Source organism: Syngnathoides biaculeatus, chromosome 19 (genome assembly GCF_019802595.1).
Source record: "Syngnathoides biaculeatus isolate LvHL_M chromosome 19, ASM1980259v1, whole genome shotgun sequence".
NCBI classification, from domain to species: domain Eukaryota; kingdom Metazoa; phylum Chordata; class Actinopteri; order Syngnathiformes; family Syngnathidae; genus Syngnathoides; species Syngnathoides biaculeatus.
The window spans coordinates 6,192,697-6,216,439 of NC_084658.1; the positions used below are offsets into that span (position 1 = coordinate 6,192,697).

Here is a 23,743-nt window from a genome sequence, read left to right on the forward strand (position 1 = left end):
TCTGTTTGTGTCCATGAAAAATGAGCGTGTCACATTCCTGCCTCTTTCCATCTCGTGCTGTAATCACCTCAACACATTAACATTTAACATCAATCTGCTCAAGGAGCCGATGGGCTGTGGTCATCAGACAGGGCAAAGACAACATTCATGTATTCCTGGCATCCACAGCAACAAGAAAAATGTAGTACAGTATCTGGACATAAAGGAGAGAAATAAGTGATCTGTGAGTTGTTAAAAGAGTCGCCAGACATAGTAAATATTTAATTAAACTTGTCTGGTATGCGGCGGCACAGTGGTGTGGCCGGAGAGCATTGCCCTCACAGTTCTGAGGACCGGGCTCCAAATGCCACCCCCACCTGTGTGGAGTTTGCATGTTCTCTCTGTCTGTCTCTATTGTCTGCCGTGCGACTGGCTGGCAACCAGTTCAGGGTGTACCCTGTCTCCTGCCCGATGACAGCAGGGATTGGCTCTAGAACTCCCACGACCCTCGTGAGCATAAGCGGCTCAGAAAATGGAGGGATGTCCAGATGCTCTCAAAGGATTGACGCCAATGCATCCAAAGGCCTTAGGAGATCATTACTGGGCTTAAAGCTAAACCACATTCACTGACTCAAGAGACTCTGGCTTAACTCGTGCTTGTATTTAGTTTATTTACAGCTAGATGGTCAATGTATACCTACGAAAGACATTCCTCTGACTGAACCCACATAAAAAAGCTTTGTGGCATAGAAAAAGTCAGAAAAAGTCAGAATATGTGTATCTATATCTATGCTTATTTTTGTCCCTAACATTGTGACAGATGAGTGGAATTAGTTATTATTAAGTGTGTGTTTGTGGTACAGTATTCCATTGTGCTGGGCTAGTTGGAGACGAATAATCTTCCTTTTCTAACCTCCCACCTGCATGATTACACTAATTATGCATTTTATTGGTACAACTCTGTTGTTGGATGTAGAAGTTGGTGCATAATATACACGTAATGGGTCTGTGACTTTTACGACACAGAACCACATGTGTAATATTTGTGTGACTAATCCTTTTCGGAGGCTTTATTTACCAACATCGTGTCCATGGCGACAGAGCATTCCCTCATGTCTCCATGACACATCAATTTAATTAGCAGTATCGGCCGCAGATGCCATAATAGAAGCTGCTGCAGTCGTCCACTACTGCACATGCTTCGTAATACTTGATATGATGTTTGATTAACGATGTAAAAAGTAAACACCCACATTAGCTGGCCTGCTCAAATATCATGCCACTCAGGTTTCTTGTCACAACTAGGCACTAAAGCGCAATTTTGATGTCACCAAAACTTATTGCTTCTTATCACCTGGGATGGGATGTAACAAAGAACAAATAAACACTTCGCTGCTGTATTTATGATTTTACCCACCCACGCTGAAAATGTAAATCCAAGCCTTAATGTCTTTTGTCACTACACACGTGGAATGAGCTTGAAAGCACCTCCTTCACCAGTACAAAATACAACCAAATAAGTAAATACCATATATTTTTAGTTTAAGTATTAAGTATTACACAACATATGGTCATATCACAGCTCCTGGTAGCATGTGCGATACCAATTTGTCCATGTTTCTGGTGTGAGGAATCGATTTCTGTTTGTGTCATTCAAACGCATGTCCTCAAATCTGGGAGGCAGATGCACTAACCAGTCATCCACCGTGCTGCCATGAATTTCATTAAACGCACAAATGGTTCTTGTGTTAAATTAGGTTTCATTGTACTTTCATGCATTATTATCAGAGCTTCCCCTTCATAGTTGCACAATAGGCCAGAGCTGAGTTGGGGCTTAATGGTGTTTGCAGGCACCCTTACAGGCTTACAGCCACAGTGGCTGTCCGGCTGACACTTGCGAGATCTGTTCAATATGACAGCCACTCTTTGATTGTGGCATTCTATTACCAGCACCATTCACTGGGGTCATCGGCAATCTCAGAATGGGTGGGGGGATTTTGAGATGGATAGCTTCTGGACAAAAGCTGCACTAAGCATGACACGCTTAGCATGATGGAATAGAGGGCTGTGGCACAGGGTGATTGAGCCCAAAGACTTGAGGTCATGAGCCTCGTTGCTTCATTCAGAGGGTGTGCACTGCAGTTTTACTGTACATGAGTGCATTCCAGCGCCCAAGAGATGACGTGCAGTGAGTCCGGTGTGAAGCTGGTCCAGTTTTGGGTGATGGTGAAGTGGGTGTTCGTGATCTCATGAAAGGTGACCCGAATTGTGAATTCCAAACATTGATTGTGTGGAAGAGGTGGAGCACATGGCAATGTTCAGGTCGCGGCATTTGTGATGTGGTGAACTGGATTTTTTTGTCTGGAAGATAACCAATCAACGGTCCCGTACATCTCCATGGGTTCGGAAATACTACAGAAATACCAGTGAAGACATTTGGGAGGAGAAAATAACATGATTTAAACTGACCATGACAATGATCTTTCAATGGAAAATGACCAGTAATTAACTGTTCTTCATTAATCTAGTGTTAACAGGAGATGAGATATGACATTCTTGTGTTCCATGATGACAATCTTTGATTTGGTCCATATCTGTCACCAGGGTGCTGGCCCCAACTTGTATGTCGTGTTTTTTTTTTTTTTTTTAACATTGTATTCGACCAAACACCATGCCAAACTAGAAAAACACGTCATAAAGGGCAGTGTCTTTAATGAGTTCCTTGTTATTTACTTATCAATGGAAAAAGCCTTTGTTTTCCCCCCAAATTTATACAACTTAAAATGGGAATTTTTTTTTCTTACAATCCAGAACCCCAGAAATAGAATGATAGCTTGTCTTATCAAGCTCCTATCTACACTGTTGCCGTTATTGCACTATGTTAAGATGTCAGTTTTACCCCTCCAGCTTCTCTTGACAGCATGTCGGGCAGCCAGGCTGTGAATTTAAGAACTGTGAGAAACCAATCTTAACTGTCGTTGAGCCAAGATGGACGTCGCCGCAGCATGAATAATTAAAACATAAATTGACATCCCTCCCTGCTTGTTTGGCTGTTTGGATGACCTTCATTAGTGGAACCTTTTCGCAATCAGCCTTGATCGAATCATGCATGATTTGCAACACAAGGCAAACCTAATTACAGGGCTGAACTACAGAAAGCACTGACTGGCATTCACATCCTATTATTAGAAGCTTTCAACTGTCCATGATTATAAACGTTCATTTAGTTTGGACAAATATTTACTGGCCTGTTCATCCAATGGGAGCTATTTATGTCATTATTTCATTATTTAAGCAGTGATGGGCTTATTCATACATGTTAAGAGTACATGCGATGCACCGCTGCTTGGCTCCCCAGAGCATAGCACTTGACATACAACAGAATGGTGTGATTCATTGTGGTAAATTTATTGCAAAACCTTCAAAAGCTCAGCTCTATTTTTTTTAAAGTCCCACCACCAATGGAACTTTAAAAATATGAAGAAAAGCAGTAAGATGGACATTTTAAGATTTTACTGTAATTCCATCACCTTTGGCTCACGAGGTCACTCAGTTACCCCTAAATTTTGATTCTTTGTCATTCAGTCCATCTTTCCACTGCAATTTGGGGAATTTTAGTGCATTTAATGAAACGCATGAAAAGTGCCCCTCCCAAGTGTGGAGAATACATGATTCAAAGTTCTTTAAAAGTCCATTTGTATACTGTAAAGTATGATTACGTTTCCCAGCATACATCAGAACATAATGGCTGATGTCTTGATGTGGCTGTTTTCGGATGTCACGTTTTGAAGAACGTGAGGGGGTGATCAGATGTGACTGCTAAATGGCAACTAAATGGGGAGGTGGCTTTTCCATTTGTGCAATAGTGTGTTAACTAACACGTCACGGTCAATTATCAGTATGCAAGGCTGAGGCTGCAAGGCCACGTGGGAGGCTTCAAAATACAGCGCTAACTTTCTTCATCTTATCAAACGGGCCATTAGATAATGCTTAGGGTGGAATTTTTCCACAAATGTTAATTTAGCCGACCACAGTGTCTCTTGTGGTTGGGGTGCGTTGTCGATTAATGCTGTCAGACACCGGAAGAAGTTAATTGAGTGACTACATTTCTTCTTTCAGATCAGAAAAAAGGCAGTTGCATAAAGATTATTTTTCTCTCATTTGAACGGTGTCCATCTAAACTGTTGTGACCCAAAACTGCAGCACTAACCATGGACTCAGATGTGTTAGTATGCAGTCTTGCCACATGCTGTAAACAAGTTCCATACCCAGGATTAATGGTGATCTTACTTATTCCCTACATTTCTCACAATAGTCTGTTTTATTATATTTTTTCATTATATTATATTATATTACAATATACCAGAAAAAAATTGGGGGTAGAACCCCATCCGTGATTAATAAATTCACAAATAGAGCCTGCTGAGGAAGCGAATATGATACCATTTCATCCTCTTCTATCTTCAAAACACTGAGATAAACATTGAAGGACAAGGAGGGAAGGACATCGACAAATCTCAATTTCATTTCATAGATAACAGCAGCCGAGATGATGTGATCATCACATCACACTGGCAAGAATAGCTAGAATTTGTCGTTCAGCCTGACCTAAGCGGCATGCCTTTGTTTTTCGACCAGCACAACGTGTTAAAATTGGGCTGATTGTGTTTGCAGTATAAAACAGCTCCCGGCAATATACTACGCCGATGCTTCCACAATATAAACATGACCAGGAGAAGGGGCTATGTTCTATTTTCATAGCCAGTGGACCGCTAACTGCATTCAATTGTGCAAACTGAGACCCCAACAATGAGATGGCAAATGCATTTGAAGAAATGTCTTTTTGTTTTTGTTTTGGCGGAACTTACCTGGCCACACCCAGGACACTCATTGCCATTCTCACAGGTCCTCCGCCGCGATTGAATGCCACCGCCGCAAGGAACGTTGCAGCGTTCCCATGCCGACCAGGCCGACCAGTAAACGTGAGGAGGGCAGGGGAGGTGTTCATTACAATACCTGGCCAAGAAAAAACAACAGAGTGACTGCTTATGTTATTTTCTATACACTGTATGACTGACATCATGATCTAGTAGGAACACTCGAACCCGGCACCTCCATTTCATTTAAAAAACACTTCAATCACTTCAAAAGTTTAAAACAGCATAGAATTTACAACGGTATATGCCCATAGTTACAAAGTTAAGAGAAAAGCCAGCACAAATTCTCTGGATTCCTACTATGCTAGAATAAAATGGAACTTAACAGATTTTTTTCTTCCAAACTGTCTCACAGTGCTATTAAAAGGAACGGAAGGACCGCAATGCACCTTTTTGGTGTAATAATAGCTGAATACAAATCTTAAATCCGTTATGAAGGAAACATTTTTATTTTTCGATGATTTCCAACAAATGATCGCACATTGCTGTATCCATCGGAAAAGAATGGCAACGTGGTGGAGAAAGCCGACCAGGGCCGTGACGTAGGATGATGTGACAACACCATGGATCCCGTAGGAATACACTGTAAGAATGCCGATGAATTTTCCGATAGTTCGAGTGATGAACATTATTCTGAAGGGTCCCACGAAGACGGTGAAGAACACAAGCTTTATGAAGGTGTTAAAAATCAATTTGAGCCAGTTAGACAGCACACATGTTTTAATTCAGACGAAGTAGCAGGCGATGAAGAAGCTGACAGCAGTCGTGGAGGAAATATCGACTGGTAAGCGTTTGTGAAGTTCTTGTTTGGTTTAGTTAGTCATAAACTGATAAATAGTAAAGACTTCGATATTGTGAATGTACATACGACGTTTTCGGTCTTGTTTTGAAATTATGCAAACACTGTGTATTTTGTGATGCGGTACGCGACAACTACTTTGCGTGTAAAAAGCTTATTATTGCACCAAAACACACAGAAGCCGGAAATGTAGTCTAAGTTGGTATATTTTCACAAATACGTAATATAATAATATAATACTGCTTTCTTTAAACTTGTCCTGTTAGGGGTCACCACAGCGTGTCATCTCAGATGAACGCTCATATTTGTTTGGCACAGATTTAATAATAAATAAATAAATACATTTTACAGATTGGTTTTAGGAATTCTCGAAATGAATACATTTTTCTTCGGCGTGAATAAAAAAGACTCCCAGTTTATCGTCATTCCAAAATAGCCCATCCCAGAATTTGTGAAGTCAGAGGTCCGCCCACGAAATGAGTCGTTTTGCAGGTAAGAGAAACTAGGTCAAAGTTCGCGGACTTGAATTCATAAACTCTTATTTTTTAGTAAAAACATCAAACAGGATATGTATTTTATGGAACAGTTGAACATATATTTTTGTCTAGATAACATAATTTGCGTTAGAAATGAGACATTCCATACACTTTAAGTAGAATACTATTTCTTAGTTTAAAACACCTGAAAGAAAAAAAATGTGAACATTATATACAGCAGCAGTATCTCCAGAATAGGAAATCCAAGCACTGGAATGCACCTGAAATAATGCAAGAACCTGGGAGCCTTTTTTATACATTCACCAATAACAATCTTGACCAGTGATTGTCAACCAGTTTTCGGTGACCGCTCTCCAGATATGGCGTGAGAAATTACATAAACTGTTTTGCGCAAAACAAATGTTTTCCTGAACTGCTTCAAAAACAAATAGAAATACCGAGAATGAAGTGAAAGTGAAAAGTGATGCCTTTGTTTTTTTTTTTAATGCAATAACTCCAGAGACTGCAAAGGGACACTTTGTGCACAAATGAAAGTCTTCAACTTAAAAAAAAAATGCGTGTCCTTTGAGTTACAAGTGTTTAGTGAAATGTGAAGGCACCAAACTCAAATAGCTACATAGGCTTCATTGCAGAATGCAGGAATGTCCATAAAGGCATACGAATTTAACAAAGTCAACAAAGCCAGCGCATTGGTTTTCATATGGCTCGAAGATGACCTATTCTGCAGGTATGGTGACCAAAAACTATAAACAATTATTTGCAAAAGACAACAACAGACAATTAAAAAACTGCTCTCATTGGAAATATTTGCAAAGAAGATAATACTATTTTACAATACATTGTCAAGACTTATTACAGTCATATAGTTTACAACTTTCAGAGATGCTATAAAACTGTTTTAATGACTGTTTTGATGTGTTTTGGCTTAACTGCCTTCTGAGGGAAGCATAAGTGCTTGAATAGCTTTCCATATTTTGATGGAATCTTTTCCATTGTTGTATACCGAATACTCGGCTATTTGTGGAAAAGCAAAAGCTATACTCTTGAACTGATTGAAGAAAATAATCCTCCTTTTTCATGTTTACTAATCTGCGTGCTTAGTGGGACAGAATGGTGGGACTTGGGGGCGGGAAGAGAAGAAGTATTAAGAGAGCCCGGATCACAATCGTGTGCATGCTACATAGATTAGCAGGTTTACAATAAATCGCACGCAGGCACGCACACAAACGCAGAAATAAGTTAATACCAAAACATCGCTTTTATATCAATGTATAAACACCTTGAGCGGATTTAGAACTTCAAATTGCACTTTGGTACCAAAACAAGTTCCATCTGACCACCTGTTTTCTCTGCAATGCAGCTAATGAGCTACTAAAGCAGGCAATGTAGGCCAAGGTAAGAATTAACAAAAGGTCCATCAATTTGGGCCTTAACCTGCCAGAGTTAAGTCACGCATGGTTGCCCGGATTTAAAACATTTGCTTTATCTTTAAAAGAGCTTTGGCTACTACGAATACTCAGGGCGAACCTGCTGGCATCTCATGCAGCCTCTCACAGCATTTAAAAAAAAAAATATTGTGTGCTGAAAGATGGGTGAAGTGCTCTGCAGTCTGTGCAGGTTACAACGGACTAGATGTGCTGTCTGGACTCTTAATGAAATGTCTACCTTTTTTCTCTTCGCGTCGGTACATCGCCTTGCTGAAAGTATCGGCATATGCATACACACACATAACAGATAGCTTTACATAATATACATGCACAAACACACGCATGTGGCTGGATGTGTTGTAAATTGTGTAACTGTACTGAGAATGGAAAATAAAAATGGGGACAAAATACAATTGAGGCTTGAAGACAACAAAAACTAAGGTGAAGGCAGAACCTGCCTTTGGCCTCCCGCAGTCTTTCTCAGGTTATGAATTACCAAGCTTTGGTCAGCAACAGTGTGTGTTTTGCTCAAGGCTACAGTTGCAACACAAGAGCAAATCTCAAGGACTGCTCCACCAGGAGGGACAAGAGGACAGGGGGTTTAGAGGAAAGCGAAAATATAAAAAGAATCTTTAAGTTTCATTTCTTCAATTTCCCTAATGCAATGAATTAATAGACCTGTCCATGTGTGTCATGTATTTACCATCCTCTTTTGTCCCTATTATGTGAACTTGTCTTATTTGTCTGATGCATTCAATCATTTTATAACAAATCATAACATGTGCTTTATGTCTATAAAAATGCAAATCAAAGTTTTCAATACCTCTCCTCGCGGTTCTGACCCACACACACTCGCCCACCATGGCGAGGGGTAGGGTTGCTGCAAGAGCGCTGACGGACCTGAAAGCCGATACCGCAGCTGGTACTGCAAGGAGACCAAGAAGTCCAAGGGGTCCAGGCTCCGTTTCTATGGAGACGCACAAAGAAAGATGGTAGCAGCTGAAACTCGGATTCTTTTTGTCAGATACTCTACAACTGAGGTTGTTAAGTATCAGTATCTTCTTTCTTAGAGTGAGTGGTGTGGAATGTGAATGAAGAACAGTTCTAATCAATATATTTTTAAATTAATTTCAGGAAGCTAGAGAGCTTATAACGTACTGGAATGTTATGAGCTATGCTTTTCTTTTTCAAATTTTATAAAGGAATTCCAATGACGCTCACAAATATGGAAATTGTAATATTAACAGACAGCAAGCTGCTTTCGAAGAAAACTTTAAATTGTCTGCGTGTGCAACACCAAATAATTGCCTAACAAAAAAAGGCATTTGCTATCCTACTTAACAGACAGCAATCCCGCTTTAATTAGTAAATAATTCCTGTCACATTGCACTAACACTATTACAGACAGTAAGTGTATTTTTACATTTCAGTAAATGTATCACAGACAAAACTTACCTGGAGCAGTTGGCGACCTCAGCGCTGATCCCATGACACTTCTGCCCTCCACACTGAGGGGCTGGGCTGTCACATGCCCGAATCCGACACAGGCAGGACCCTGCGCTGCCACCGTCATTGTGGCTACACGTAGACCATCCAGACCAAGCACCAAAACCTCCATCAACTGTCACATTGCGGACCTGTTAGCAATGAAACAGATAAAATAAGAAAAGCTTTCATAAAAAAAACGTGTTGTCATAGAAACCGGTCTTGGAAGTGCCTTCCTTGGCAGGAAAATGCAGGCAGAAGCTGTAAGAGTCGACAACTTGAATTCCGTTTTCCTAAAGTACCGTCGATGCAAAAAATAAATACAAACCATCTATAAGACATTTAGAATTAGTCAGGTGCTGGCATGCAAATATAAGCAACCAAAAAGCTTGTGCAAAAAATGAAAATGTTCTTCAAATATTGTTGTTGTTCCAAAATCCAAGGACATGGAAACACTTGGAAGTACACAAATGTGAGAAAATACAAGTGCCCAGCATAATAGAAAAGAGTAACAAAATTGATATAAACTCCAACGTTGGTTTATTACAGAAACTATGAATTACTTATGTGCTTCATAGGAAAGCTGGCGTGAGCCCTATTGACGTGTGGCTCTCAAATACAGTATGCACATAACACTTCTGCAATCTAAAAGATTGATTTTTACTTGTGGTTCTGAAAGCTTCTTCAGGTGCTGTTCGCATTGGTTGATAGTAGCTCAAGCTTTCATACAGTATGTTGTGTTAAGGGACAATGAAACACAAACCCAACACAAAAGACATTTTCACATATATGACAGTGAACAACATTTGGTAAGAGGCAGCAATAGTGCATACAAAATTTTACAGTGCATTCTCAATCAGAAAAATTGAAGTCTCTGTGGTATCGCTGGTGACCTGAAAGTCACATTTGTCTAGCAAGGCTCAATTGTAGCGATCTGGATACATGAATACACACATTGACCATCTCTGGATGGGGTATATGGCACAGTTGTATGCTGTCATACTGTAAACTGCATTTTTATAAAATGTTGGTGGTTTCTATCATTACAACATGATATTAAGAGGTGGATTAAGTCGGATTAAGTACCAGGTACATAAACAATGGCTTGCCAAAGCGTGTCAGGTTATTCTTGTCCTTAATTAGTGCCATCATTTTAAATCTGACTGCAAATGTAAGCAAAACATTTTCTGCTTATTATGACAAATTTCCCTGCAGTATGCCAAACAAAATTTGTATGTACATGATGACACCCTATTAATCCTACTTGGTTTATGCACATATGTCTGTTTATGCATGTCCAAACCTGTACGTATGTATATTAAGTCCGTTTATCATTACCACCATCTACCCCTGAATACTGATACATTTAAACATCATACACTGAATAGACACTCATTCAATTGAATTATTTCAATGTTACAGAATAAAAAAGTGCCACAGGTTTTATGCAAAATGAACTCATTTTCTATGCGTGGGGACCCATGAGGAAGCGTATCAAGGGGCCGCCCGGCTGGGCTGTTGTACAACTGCTCAAGTCAGTACATACAATAAAGGCTGTCTGCCATGACAGTCGTTAAAGATTATGTATTCTTGCCTCAAGATACGCTTGAGACTGACAACCTGCCTCTGAACATGCGACACAGCACGGAGCAGCCTCCTTCAGTACTTTCAAATGTTTCTCAAGAAGAGGAACCACGTTGTAAATATTGAGCAGATACAGTATAGTGCTCAAAAGAGTGAGTTTGAAGAAAGGAAGGAGCAGCCAGAGTTGAATGATTGAGAAAGTGTCGGTAGGAGATGTGCCGCTCCAACAAACTTTGGTTTGTTTGTTTCCAAGACGCATTTCAGATGCAGGATATGGTGCCAAGTTAGATTTTCAGAATAAATCAAATAAACCCAGAGCAACAAATGATCATGTGCTTGATTTGATTTGTGTGGAGATAAAATTTTCATTTGCAACGCAGCAAAGCAGCATACAATAATTAGATGGGTACTCACAGGGCACTTTGTAATGCTCTGCTCCCATTGGCTCATTCTGGCGCTTTCCTCGAGGGTGGTGCACTTCTTCAGGAGGAGGTCCCAACCACAATAAGGGTCTCTGGCCCCCACACATGCTCTTGCAATGGAAAACATCAAATATAAGTTAACTTTTTTTCCCAAATCATCTGTTACATAATGGATGGAGGAAAAGTGTGTCTAATACTTTGAACTAACACAGTGGGGGCTTTTTCAAGTAATCCTTAAACAAAGCACTGGGATGAATCACATATTGATTCCGGGGTTTTTACGGTTGGGTACAGTTAAAAAGAGAAAAAAAAGAACACTCGAGAATACCCACAAATTTTGACATGATGCATTATGCAGACCAACGTATCGGACACTTGGCCACACAAAGTAAAATCCAGAGTGAAAAAAATGTTTGACCTTTTGCAGCTATAGCAGCATGCACTTGTCAAGTTTTTTTTAGGTTTCCGTGTATGTGAGAGGAAGGCCAAGCTCACAATCTCCTTTCTTGATCGCCCGGAAAGTGTTTCATGTGGTTCTCCAAACCATTCACATCCAATCATGTCTTTACTGACCTTGGGGTACAGCAATGCTGGAGCTTGTGTTTCTTTCGGCTTGTCCCTTTCAGGGTCGCCACAGCGTGTCATCTCAGATGAGCGCATGTACATGTTTGGCACAATTTTTATGCCGGATGCCCTTCCTGACACAACCCTTCTCAGGGAGTGGAGGCCCCAGTGGGATACGAACCCACAACCCCTGGTTTACCAAACCAGTGCTCTAACCACTGAGCTAGAGGGCCTCTCCAGCAATGCTGGAGCAAAAAATAATATCCAATATATCCAAGATTCAAGGGAGACTAATGAGTTTTGATGATGGTCAATCGATTAAACTTAATGTGCCCCAGAACTTTATAAGGTGAGGCTTATCAGCTCCACAATGAATCTATGAATGAAAGAATACAAAGTCCGAACTTGATTCAAGCATCATAGTGTGACAACATAATAACCGCTCTGAGTCACGGAAAGCCCCAAACATCACGTAGTCCAAGTTGGTCTGTAGGTTTTCATAACAATGGGGTCATGAAAATGCAGTAGAAAACCAAATATGTGAATGTGGATTTAGCAATTAGGAGGGACATTTATGAAATGTATCATTCGGGATGAAGGGGTTGAAAAAGAGAAAATGAGTTAACACTCATCAGGGAAGTCTTTTGAACAGCATGCAATGGCTTTTCCCCCTGACGACAAAACAACATAAGCACGTATCACAAAGCCACAGCTGTGACACAAGGCCTTAAGTCTTATTCTCATGAAAAACTGCTCAACAAGGAATGCTCTGATTCCTCCAGTATTGGATGACGGATGGCTCCCACCCTTGTGTGGAGTCTTTACACCGAGTCCTCTGTCTCAGGTTTTAGTTGACGGACTGCCAGTCTGACAGAGGAACTTAATATGACTGATAACCACACGACCGCAGCAGCCCAATGTGTGTGATGATTTTTAGAGGAAGACAGTAAGACAGGAGAAAGCTGATGCAGGTGTTTTTTGGCTTTGGTTTAAGGGCCTGACCAACATTGATCTGGGCCTCTAAGATGAGAGTATCCTACTGAAGATGAACTTGTGTGAGGCCTTTGCTTTCCATTGAGACAAATGCTTTTGCTTGCGCATGTACTCACTCTCTGCCCTTGTGGTAGCTGCACCTCTTCAGGGGGATCTTGATGACCTGGTCTCGTACGCCCACGTAGAGCTCGCTTCGGCTGTGCAAGATCAGCAGGCTCCGGATGGGCTGCCGCTTCCTGGCTGGGAACAGCTCGATTTCTTCCAACAGGCAGCTTCCCGTGGACTGATTCAGGGGGGAGAGCACTTTTCGGATGGTGCCGTAATCTAGCACAGAGTACATGAGTTTGGGTCACAGAAAAAATAACTTGTTCCTGAATAGAAACAATATAATAATTATTCTACATTATGAATGTACAGTGCCTAACTAATGTACTACAGCACCTGTGATTGCAAGTATGTTCAGAAATTGAAGGGCGAAAGAACTTAAAAAATATAATAATAAAATAAAACTGGAGTGAGAATGGTGCTTTAAGCTTTTATTTATCATCTGAAAATGGTTTTAAATCAGATTCCCCCTTTTGACCAAAGCCAGCAGAGGCCTGATTATCTGAAGAGGCTACAGATGATCCTTTGTAATTATCCTGTAGTGTGAGAGATGTTCGCAGTGATTATTATTCCCCGATACGCTCGGAAAACAGATGGAGCCGACAACCCCTAATTTTAAATGTGCTTGAATATTTCTGATCAGAAATCTCATTTTATGCAGTCAGCGCCAAGGAAGGCCCAGCCTTGGACTTTATGCTGTGATGAGGATTGGAACCATAGCCAATCAAGAGGCAATCTCATTCTGTTGCCAAACTTCAGAAGTGTTTGTATACTCTCCTCCAAGGCACAAGGGAACAATTGAATGTGGCTAGAAATGGGAAAAAAAGTCTTGACTATTGTTGGAGAGAGAAATGAAATGTGTAGTGTGAAGTGTTGTTCTTCTCTGAGTATACACTATCCAAACAATATTACCATACATGTAGCCTATTGTATATTATGTTGCATGCTATGTGTGAGGTCTGAGATATAAATTGGTTAAGATGGTAGAAAAAAACGTGTGTATATGTAAAATGGCAAAACTACTCTACAATAAGTTGATGGTCCATGCAATACAACTAACATATTCTGGTTGTGCAAGGTGCTGTGTGAAATGGCAACACGGTGGACCTGGTGGTTTGTATCCCTGCCTCACAGCCCTCACAATGGTTCAAATCCTGGCTCTGCCTTTCTTAATTAATAACACCATGTTATAGTAGGATAGATAATATAAGTGTATATGACGGTAGGAAGGGACTGGGAGTGCATGAGAATGGGCTTGGTGTTGTTTCAAACATTTTCATTAGTTACCAAACACCTCAGGAGGAGGAATGATCACAGCACCCTCCAATGTGCAAAAAAAAAAAAAAAAAATATATATATATATATATCAGTACCTTGTTAAAATAAAACACTCCAGCATTAAACGCTCCCGACTTCATAATCACGGGTGAGTTTGCTTCATCTTAAACTCTCCCATGCTGCAGAATGTGTAACAAATTATTCCAGAACAGAAAGCAGATGCCTTGTGAGTATTTGGTGTCCCACTGATAACACTTTTCCACACTTATACTCAGCCTGTCAGAGCATATTGTCATAGTAGAGGGATCAAACAATCTGCTTATTGCTGGTGACAACACACAATGAGACTGAAAAAATCTGTGAGATGTCTTCATTATCACTTATGACTCTCCCCCTTTTTATTTTTATTTTTTGACAATGATTTTAATGCTTGCTTTCATGGTGTGCTATTGCAGTGATGATATAGAACAGGCTTTATGTATGCATGACTCCATCAATTATGCGCTTATGTACAGATAATGACATCATTAACTGCACTTTCATGATATTGTGATACTATACAACACACAAATTGTGCCACATGGAAGCTGTTTCTTTTTTTAATTTAACAGCGCTTGTCATTATGTTTGTTGTGTGCAGTGGTGTAGCACTTCATCTTCTGTATATATATATATATAATAGCTGGCTCTTTTGTTTAAATAAAAATGGGCTAGAAAATGAGGGGGTTGTATAATAACAATGGGGCTGTTGATGCCTTTTATTTGGAAAACTGTAGGTGTTAACCCGTGGGTGGAACAAAAGTGTTTGTACTGAAATAGTTCAAACATGACAGAAGGTTTTACCTAACTTAAAGCCCAAGACCCTTCTCAATAGTGGAGTGGTGAACTTACCAGTGGCTAAATAGATGATATGAAACAGCATGTCTTTGCCCTGGACCACATCCACGGCCACATGGCTAAAGCGCACATTATCCTCCATGAAGTAGGGCACGGGAACCACAGGTTGGACAACCTCATGCATCAGCAAGAACTTCTGGGCATCTTGCAAATTTCGCTCGGTCAGGTTTACATAGGAGCCCGAGTCGATGGTGCCGCACTGTGGATAGAGACCAAATATTAAAAGTAAATTTGCCTCTACTATACGCCAAGTCAAGTGTGTTTTTTTTTTTTTTGCAGATATTGCTAATAAGCAGGGAAACGAACATTGTTGCTATTGTTGCGGGTTATTCACATGTTTGAACATTTTAAGGGAGGTACAGACAAAAGACACTTCTGACTGGAATATTAGGTACACCTAACTCAATATGAATTGATGACTTCAAATCTTTATTTGAAAAGATTTTCCATGTTGTGGTTGACATGATCAGTAAAAAGTTAAATATATTTTTGCAATTTGCAGTGCTGTCGACCTCCACATCATCATATTGACAGCTGTTTGTAATTTGAACACCTCTATTATATAATTTTAATTATTACAACTATGCTTCAGCAATATATTCTTTAATAATGCATTTCATTTAAATAGAGTGTACCCAGTGCTATAGTTGTTATTTCTTGTAAGACAGTCCTATAATGAATCGTGATTTGCTTCAGTCTAACCCATACGTAGACAGGTTACAGTGAACTGGGCCTGGACACTGTGCGGCGATTAGTTCCAAGTGACTAGCTACAGTAACAACAGCACTTCATACGGATTAATTCCCGGCCTTCCATGCACTGACTGATGAGCATTGTGGAGGGTTTTCCAGTGATGGGCCATGGATCATCGCCCTCACCACTTCAGCAGACGGGAAATGAGCGTCGTGAGGGACAGCACCCAGCCTTTATATGACTGCATGCTCTTATTGTGTTTTCTTCCAAGCATAGAGAGACAATGTATGAACACATATCATATTATAGCATCTCCCTATAGATGTTATCGCTCGGTGAGATTGGCCATGTGCGCATCGGGATCTGTATGATTACATATCTGCCATCGTGACAAGGCACATGCGCGATACCTTTGAGCGGATACACAAAGATGGATGTGAGTTTGCAAGTTCAGTCCAGTTGAGGTGAGGGACAGAACCATCATTTGGCTGAGTGTGCGCGAGTGCATCCATCCCACCTCGTGTCCTCTGCTAAAATTGCAAGTGCCATTGAGAAATGGCATTGGAAGTGCATGTTTTGAAAAATGGCTCGCTACACAAAAGGCTTGCTTTGAAAACAGAGGATGAAATATTGGAATCACAGTCAAAATTGGGGCTGATTGTTATAAAGACCCACTGAATAGGCCCTTTCAAAGTGCTCAATATTATGTCTATCCCTATCTTACTCCAAGGACTCATTGAGGTTGAAGATGGCACAACTGTACCTTTTTTTTTTTAATTCTAGGGTAGGGTAAACAAGCCACCATGACTCAGAACTGCAATGACGATAATTCTTTAAACAAAAGTGAGAGCAATGTCAGGCTCTATTTTTTTTTTTTTTTAGACAGCGACATGGTTAGTGAAAAAGATGACAGATGCACTGGGAAAAAAAACTTTATACTCCATCGCATATATTCAAAATGTGGTAAATAAATGTAACCCCCCATTATACTCAAGAATTAAAAATACTTTATTTTAAATGCCCAAGCTACAGTGAAGAAAACAAGCATTTGAATACCGTGCTATATTGCAAGTTTTCCCGCTGAGAAATCATGGAGGGGTCAGAAATTTTCATCGCAGGGGCATATCCACTGTGAGAGAGATAATCTAAAAAGAAAAATCCAGAAATCACAATGTATGATGTATTTATTTGTGTGATACAGAGGCGAATAAGTATTTGAACACCTGTCTATCAATTCTGACCCTCAAAGACCTGTTAGTCCGCCATTAAAAGTCCATCTCCACTCCATGTATTATCCTGAATCAGATGCACCTGTGGGAGGTTGTTAGCTGCATAAAGACACCTGTCCATCCCATACAATCAGTAAGACTCAAACTTGTAACATGGCCAAGACCAAAGAGCTGTCCAAAGACACCAGAGACAAAACTGTACAACTCCACACAGCTGGAAAGGGCTACGGAGAAATTACCAAGCAGCTTGGTGAAAAAGGGTCCACTGTTGGAGTAATCATTAGAATTAGGAGAGCTTCTTCCATTTCGGAGTGGAGCCCCATGCAAGATATCACCTTATGGGGTGTCAATGATCCTTGGAAAGATGAGGAATCAGCAGAGAACTACACAACAGGACTTGGTCAATGACCTGAAAAGGGCTGGGACCACTGTTTCCAAGGTGATTGTTGGTAATAAACTAAGACGTCATGGTTTGAAATCATGCATGGCACGGAAGGTTCCCCTGCTTAAACCAGCACACGTCAAGGCCGGTTTTAAGTTTGCCAATGATCATTTGGATGATTCAAAGCAGTCATGGGAGAAAGTTTTGTGGTGAGATGAGACCAAAATTGAACTTTTTGGTCGTAATTCCACTCATCGTGTTTGGAGGAAAACGAATGAGTTCGATCCCAAGAACACCATCCCTATTGTGAATGATGGGGGTGGTAGCATCTTTCTTTGGGGGTGTTTTTCTGAACATGGAACAGGGCGACTCCATTGCATTAAGGAGAGGATTACCGTGGCCATATTGTGAGATTTTGGGGACCTCTTTCCCTCAGCCAGGGCATTGAAGATGGGTCGTGGCTGGGTCTTTCAACATGACAATGACCCGAAGCACACAGCCAGGAAAACCAAGGAGCGGTTCCGTAAGAAACATATCAAGGTTCTGGTGTGGCCCAGCCAGTCTCCAGACCTAAACCCAATAGAACATTTTTGGAGGGAGCTGAAACTCTTGTGTTTCTCAGCGACAGCCCAGAAACCTCTCCCATCAAGGGATCTGTGTGGAGGAGTTGGCCAAAATCCCTCCTGCAGTGTGTGCAAACCTGGTGAACAACTACAGGAAACAAATACTTATTTGCAGTATAAATTACACAAATTGTTAAAAAATCATACACTGTGATTTCTGGATTTATTTTTTTAGATTATCTCTCTCAGTGGGCATGCACCTACGATGAAAATTTCAGACCCCTCTGTGATTTCTAGGTGGGAGAGCTTGCAATAAAGCAGGGTGTTCAAATATTTATTTTCTTCACTGTACGCACACGTTTGAACAAAGTTAATGTTGACTCAATCACAAATAGAAAATCAGTTGTTTTCATTAAAAAGACACAATGTACTAATATTCACGAGTATTTGGCTCAACTAACTTTATACTCATTTATTATCGGTGGTTTTACTACAAAAGAGCCAGAGATTCAATTCCATCAGATGCTATTCAGACAATAACTCAGTCAAATAAATCCAAAGATCAATGTGGATGATTTAAACACTACGGGGATTTTGTCTTCAGACCGACATTTTTTGAGGCTCTAACTTAACCATCAGGTTGTGTGTGCGCTGAGTGATTAGTACAGACTTCTAACTATCTCTTTCTGGCAGCAAGTCTATGTTACTAATTACTGCTAGCCTGCCAGCTAGTCACCAGTTTCCTTTGGTGAAATACATGACATGGAGAGCTGTTATTTGTGCACCTAACAAAGAAAGGTGACGCGCGACGGGACGTTTGATGACTTGACTAAATGTTGCTCAGCCTTCCAAAGCGGATCCGTTGTGCCGCCCGACAAGCATGCCAGGTTCTGGACTGCACGTTGGGCCGGTGGAGACCTCCAGCCCCGTCAAGGAAAACTGCGCTGGCAGTTCTGCGCAGGCAGCCGGCAGCAACTACGGTGAAATGCTGTTGCCATTCATCTTTGACACCGAAGAAGAAAACATGTCGGCAATGAAATCGACATCTGACAAGAAGTCCGCCCAGCAGCAGCAGTCTCGTGTGCCCCCTCCCGAGAAGGACTGTGAGACCGCTTGCAGGGAGTCCACAGCAAAGAGCTCGTCGTCCGGCGTGACCAAAGACATCTGGAAGTTCCTGAGGAAGGCTTGAGACTCGGGACAATCCAAGGCCAAACCGAAGACCCTGACACCGACGAAGGTGCCCCCGGCCCCTCCCGAGTTGGAGGATGATTTCCTGATTCTTGACGACGACGTGCCTCTCTACTTTTCCATCCCCACTAAAAGGAAGCAAGAAAGGAGCAAAAGGCCCAGCTCGCGGGACGGAGGCTCCGAGGACAACGGGCTGGAGACTGATCTGCCCGGCAGGAAGTCGGCCCAAGAACAGATGGCCCGCAAAAAAACCCCAAAAAGAACGAGCCCGCACTCGATCGGGACACGAAAGAGAATCAACGGCGTCCGGCGGACGATCACGAAGTCGAATGTTCTTCAATCTGGGATGACGAAGTCTTCACAAAGAGCCAACCCAAAACCAGCAGGGCGGATCCTAAAGCCAAAAGAAAGGCGCAGCGTCGGGAGTGTTGCGACGCCGACCGGGCTTCCCCTTCAGGTTTTGACTTTCAGAATCTCGACTGTGCACAGGATTCGGCGGCAGGTAGAACATTTGAACAAAATGGTCGGTCCGTTCCCCCTAAGCAAGCACCTGCTATTTTTATGTAAGATAGAGAAAGCTTGGTTTTAAGGATGTGTATGTCTGCTCATGTGTATAAAGGGATGAAGTACTCATAAATCTAATCCTGCAGCATTGACAAATTGATGGCGATGTCACCGAGACGGAGATAAACTGCTGTGTTGGCCCAGTGGTGAGCATCAGCTATTGTGGACAATTTTAAGGGGAGATGGAGATGGCAACGAAGGTCCTCTGTGGGATGGATCCAGTGTGCTGCGAAAGGGGAATTGTTGCGAGTCTTCAATTGAAGGACATTTTCCTAGAAGCAAAATGACTTTCACTCAAACAGCGTATTTGCAAACACATTTGAAAGTGTGTCTGCATTGTTTTGCTTTTCATGGGACTCAAGTTTGTATTCAGTGTTTTTTTCTTGTATTACAGCACGAGACTGCTTCTGCATGCAGGAAATATGGAGACCGCGTGTGCATGGTGGATCGTGTGTGGCAGGGAGGAGGGGGTTGGGGGTTCCTTTCGCTGATTGGCAGTTGGGCCCTGGAGGGATTTCAATCCTTCATGGAGAGTGGTGTGGATTATCTGTTAAAACCTCCACCCGTAAGAGGCACTTTGCTAATAAACCATCAACACCGGCCCCCCCACCCAGTCTGTGTAATAAGTCGTGAGGATAAAGTGCCTCAGTGCCGCTTGTGCAGAACAACATAAGGATAAATTGAGAAGGAAGCATTTCTATCAATGATGGCGCAAAATGTAAACAGCACCAGTGAGTTTATTTGAGAAGTGACAATACAAATAAGTGGGGTGTACTTCATTAAATGTCACGTAGACTTTGGTCGGACTTGAATAAGACAAGTGCATCCACCGTATTATTTAATATTCCTGGTTACTGAGGAGCAAGGTGATCATTGTGACTTGATTTTTTTTTTCTCCATTTACCTGAAAGTCAGGGCTGGGATTTGGATAGGGCAGCCAGGCTGAGCGTGAGTTCTCCTGGTACTTGAAGGGTCCGTTGAAGACCTGTGATATGGCGGTGAGATTAAAGGCACACACAGCCGAGGCAGCAATGCTGTTTCTGAAAGTCAGGAAGAGGAAAATACAGGATGGGACGGGGTGAGAGGACAGCGGGATGATGGATGAGAGATATAAATAAGTATGTAAGAAAACAAGACTGCCAAAGCTAAAAAACGGGTTTGTTTCTTAACCGTGTATTTAGCATGGATGTGAGCCAGTAATAGACATAAAACACACTCAGATGGTCAGACCCCTTTGTAAATGATGGCCAATATTGGCTCATAAATTCAAGGCAGGGCACAATTAAACTGGCTTGTCTGATTAACTGCACACATCTCCACTGTGAAATAACAAGCTCAACTTTTCCAGCTGTCACTTTCAACATGCCCAAATGTCGTTCCGCTGAGGTCTATGCTCTACATATATTACGATTAAACTCACACGTTGGTGGTAAAGATGCCATAGAGCAGCTCCAGCTCGGGCAGGTAGAAGGTGCCCTGCAGCTCGTTGTAGTTAAAAGGGATTTCTCCTGGCCGGGAACAATTGAGCCGGGCCTTCATGAAGGTCGTCCACGTATCCTCCAGGAGGAAGCGGCCGCCGATGTCATTCTTACAGACACGGCCAGCGCGGGAGAAGACGGTGCGACCGCAGTCGTGCTCCACTGCATACTCCCGAAAGAAGAAGTAAGTGAAGTTGCCGATATCATAGGATGACACAAAGTTTGGTTCTGTGGGACAAGAGGCGACAAATGCTCTTAGAAAACTGCAATGCAACACACCATAGCAGCAGGTGATCAGGATGAATAACTACTGGCTGTGTTATTAATGGCTTTACATTCCAATAGCAAAACTCATTTTTCATTCTTAAAGGTTGAGATGAGAAATGGCCAGAAGAGGTGAAGCGTAATAGTTTACACCCTGTCAAAAAACACGTGACCCCAGCAACACCGCCCCAGCAACCGCGTTCATCTTTTATGTATGACATTATTAGATTCTAACCGCACACTTTATTCTCCTTGGCAGTGATTTAATTCATCCTTAAATGGAAGCATAGCAAACCCTCCCCCCTTACTTCAACCTTCTTATCCACGGCACCTTAGAGGGCGGAGCAGGAGTGGGGAGGAATCCACTCACTGTAAAATTAGTTATTAAGGACTCATGTTCCCGGGGGTTGTAGTAGCACATAGTAACTTCGATTTTTTCTAATTTATCTTAGATGTTGAAAAATAAAAATAAAGTCTAATGTAGACCCTGACTCACCAAATAAACTTCTCTCCATTCCTCGAAGCCAGACATCTAGAAACTACTTAACTCTAAAATATATACCAAGGTGACATTCTTTTAATGAGCATTTTCATTTTTAAGGAAAAACTAAGAAATTATAGCTTTATGCTCCCGGATATGTGACCGACATGTAAAAAAAAAAAAAAAAGCTTGTTTCCAACTCAACGAATTCGGGGAGAAAAGTAATCCTTCAAGTAAGATTCATTATACCTGTCCACTTTAGTGTTTCATAAATCACAACCTCTCACATTTTTAGGTTGGTTAAAAACCATGTCTAAAGTTATGCTATTCACTAGTTACACAACTGAAAAGTACAAGCACGATTCTAAATGTACTATTAAAATTTAGTTTGTGTAATCTTGTTTAGAAACTGTATTGCTATGCAAAAGAGCAGTTCAAACGGCAACTGCTTTTGTTTTATTGTAATTTTTTTATAATATCCATCCATCCATTTTCTTCACTGCTTATCCTCACAAAGGTCGTGCAGAGTGCTGGAGCCTATCCCAGCAACACCCTGAACTAGTTGCCAGCCACTATTTATTTTTTTATATTTTAACTAGCCACTATAAAGCTTGTTTATTGCAAATTGATTGTCCCCTCAAAAGAACTCAACGCCTTATTAATTAATGTCTAAACTTCTGGAAACAAAAGTGAGTACACCCTTAAGTGAAAATGTCCAAATTGTGCCAGTACCAAATTGGACATCCATCGACCAGACATTTCCACTTAAGGTTGCACTCATTTTAGTTGCCAACGTATTTGACATGAATGGCTGTTGTTGAATTCCTTTGAGTAGATAATAGATTTACACATAAAAGCTGAAGTTATTTACTGTTAAATGTCATGTCTTCTGTATTTTCCCATGAAGAGAAATTAACATCCATTCTTTTGCCGCTTATCCTCACAAAGGTTGCAGGGAGTGCTGGAGCTTATCCCAGGTGTCAATGGGCAGGAGGCGGGGTACACCCTAAACTGGTTACCAGCCAGTCGCAGGGCACATGGAGACAGTCGCACTCACAATCACACCATGGGGTAATTTAGAGTGTCCAATTAATATTGCATGTTTTGGGATGTGGGAGGAAACCGGAGTGCCCCGAGAAAACCCACACAGGCACGGGGAGAACATGCAAATCCCACAGTCGGGGTCAGGATCAAACTCGGGTCCTCAGACCTGTGAGGCCAATACTTTACCAGCTGCGCCACTGTGCCACCCAGAAATTAACATCTTTATGGAAATATGAAGCTCTTTTGTGTGATACTGTGTAAAACCTGCTGAATCTATCAAACACTGAAACTTTTATAAATATCACAATCCAAAAACTTGCACAATTTTAATGATGTCGATAATTTCAGGTCTATTTAAGCAACAATGAAATGTTTTCATTCCATTAGCTACACCTGCCTACCATTAAGCCACTTGGAGTTGTACTGGGCAGTGCGTAGAGGTGGCAGGCCGCCCAGGCTGCGGTAGATGGCTGGATCTCGGCCGGAGAAGTCCATGGCCGTAGCTGCGTAAAGCTCGCCGCTCGATGTGATGAGTGCGGTGGAGTTGTGGAGAGGATTATAAGGACATCGAGCCATGCCACTTATTTGATCGTGGATTTCGGTCAGATTGGTCAGCTGCACAGAAAGAAAACATTAGGGTGAGCGAATGGAAAATAATCAACAAGTTGACATTGACGGGACACAGACATTCCCAAGACATTGCAAAAAAAACCATTTGTATTTTTATGACAAGTGTCCTGAGAGAGCAGAAACAAAGAGGCAATATACTCGTAAATGAGATGTATTTCTTCAATATTTGTAAATAATGGATCATTTCAGAAAGCTGGCATGAAAATATAGGACAGCATATCAAAGGGCAACATTAAAACTCGCAAGCTTTGGCAATTCTTT

General features: G+C 41.4%; 1 protein-coding gene across 3 annotated transcripts in view; it reads right to left on the minus strand.

Moving 5' to 3' along the window:
• The window catches only part of sema5a (sema domain, seven thrombospondin repeats (type 1 and type 1-like), transmembrane domain (TM) and short cytoplasmic domain, (semaphorin) 5A), a 127,234-nt gene that overhangs the window by 25,615 nt on the left and 77,876 nt on the right, over positions 1-23,743 (minus strand). For all 3 annotated transcript variants that reach the window (XM_061804894.1, XM_061804896.1, XM_061804895.1), the window contains 9 exons: positions 23,254-23,467; positions 21,006-21,291; positions 20,490-20,625; positions 14,961-15,165; positions 12,804-13,011; positions 11,123-11,240; positions 9,095-9,276; positions 8,463-8,606; positions 4,848-4,995 (listed from right to left, as the gene is read on the minus strand). In XM_061804894.1, coding sequence (XP_061660878.1) covers positions 4,848-4,995; positions 8,463-8,606; positions 9,095-9,276; positions 11,123-11,240; positions 12,804-13,011; positions 14,961-15,165; positions 20,490-20,625; positions 21,006-21,291; positions 23,254-23,467 — 1,641 coding nt within the window. The remainder of the gene's footprint in view (positions 1-4,847; positions 4,996-8,462; positions 8,607-9,094; positions 9,277-11,122; positions 11,241-12,803; positions 13,012-14,960; positions 15,166-20,489; positions 20,626-21,005; positions 21,292-23,253; positions 23,468-23,743) is intronic.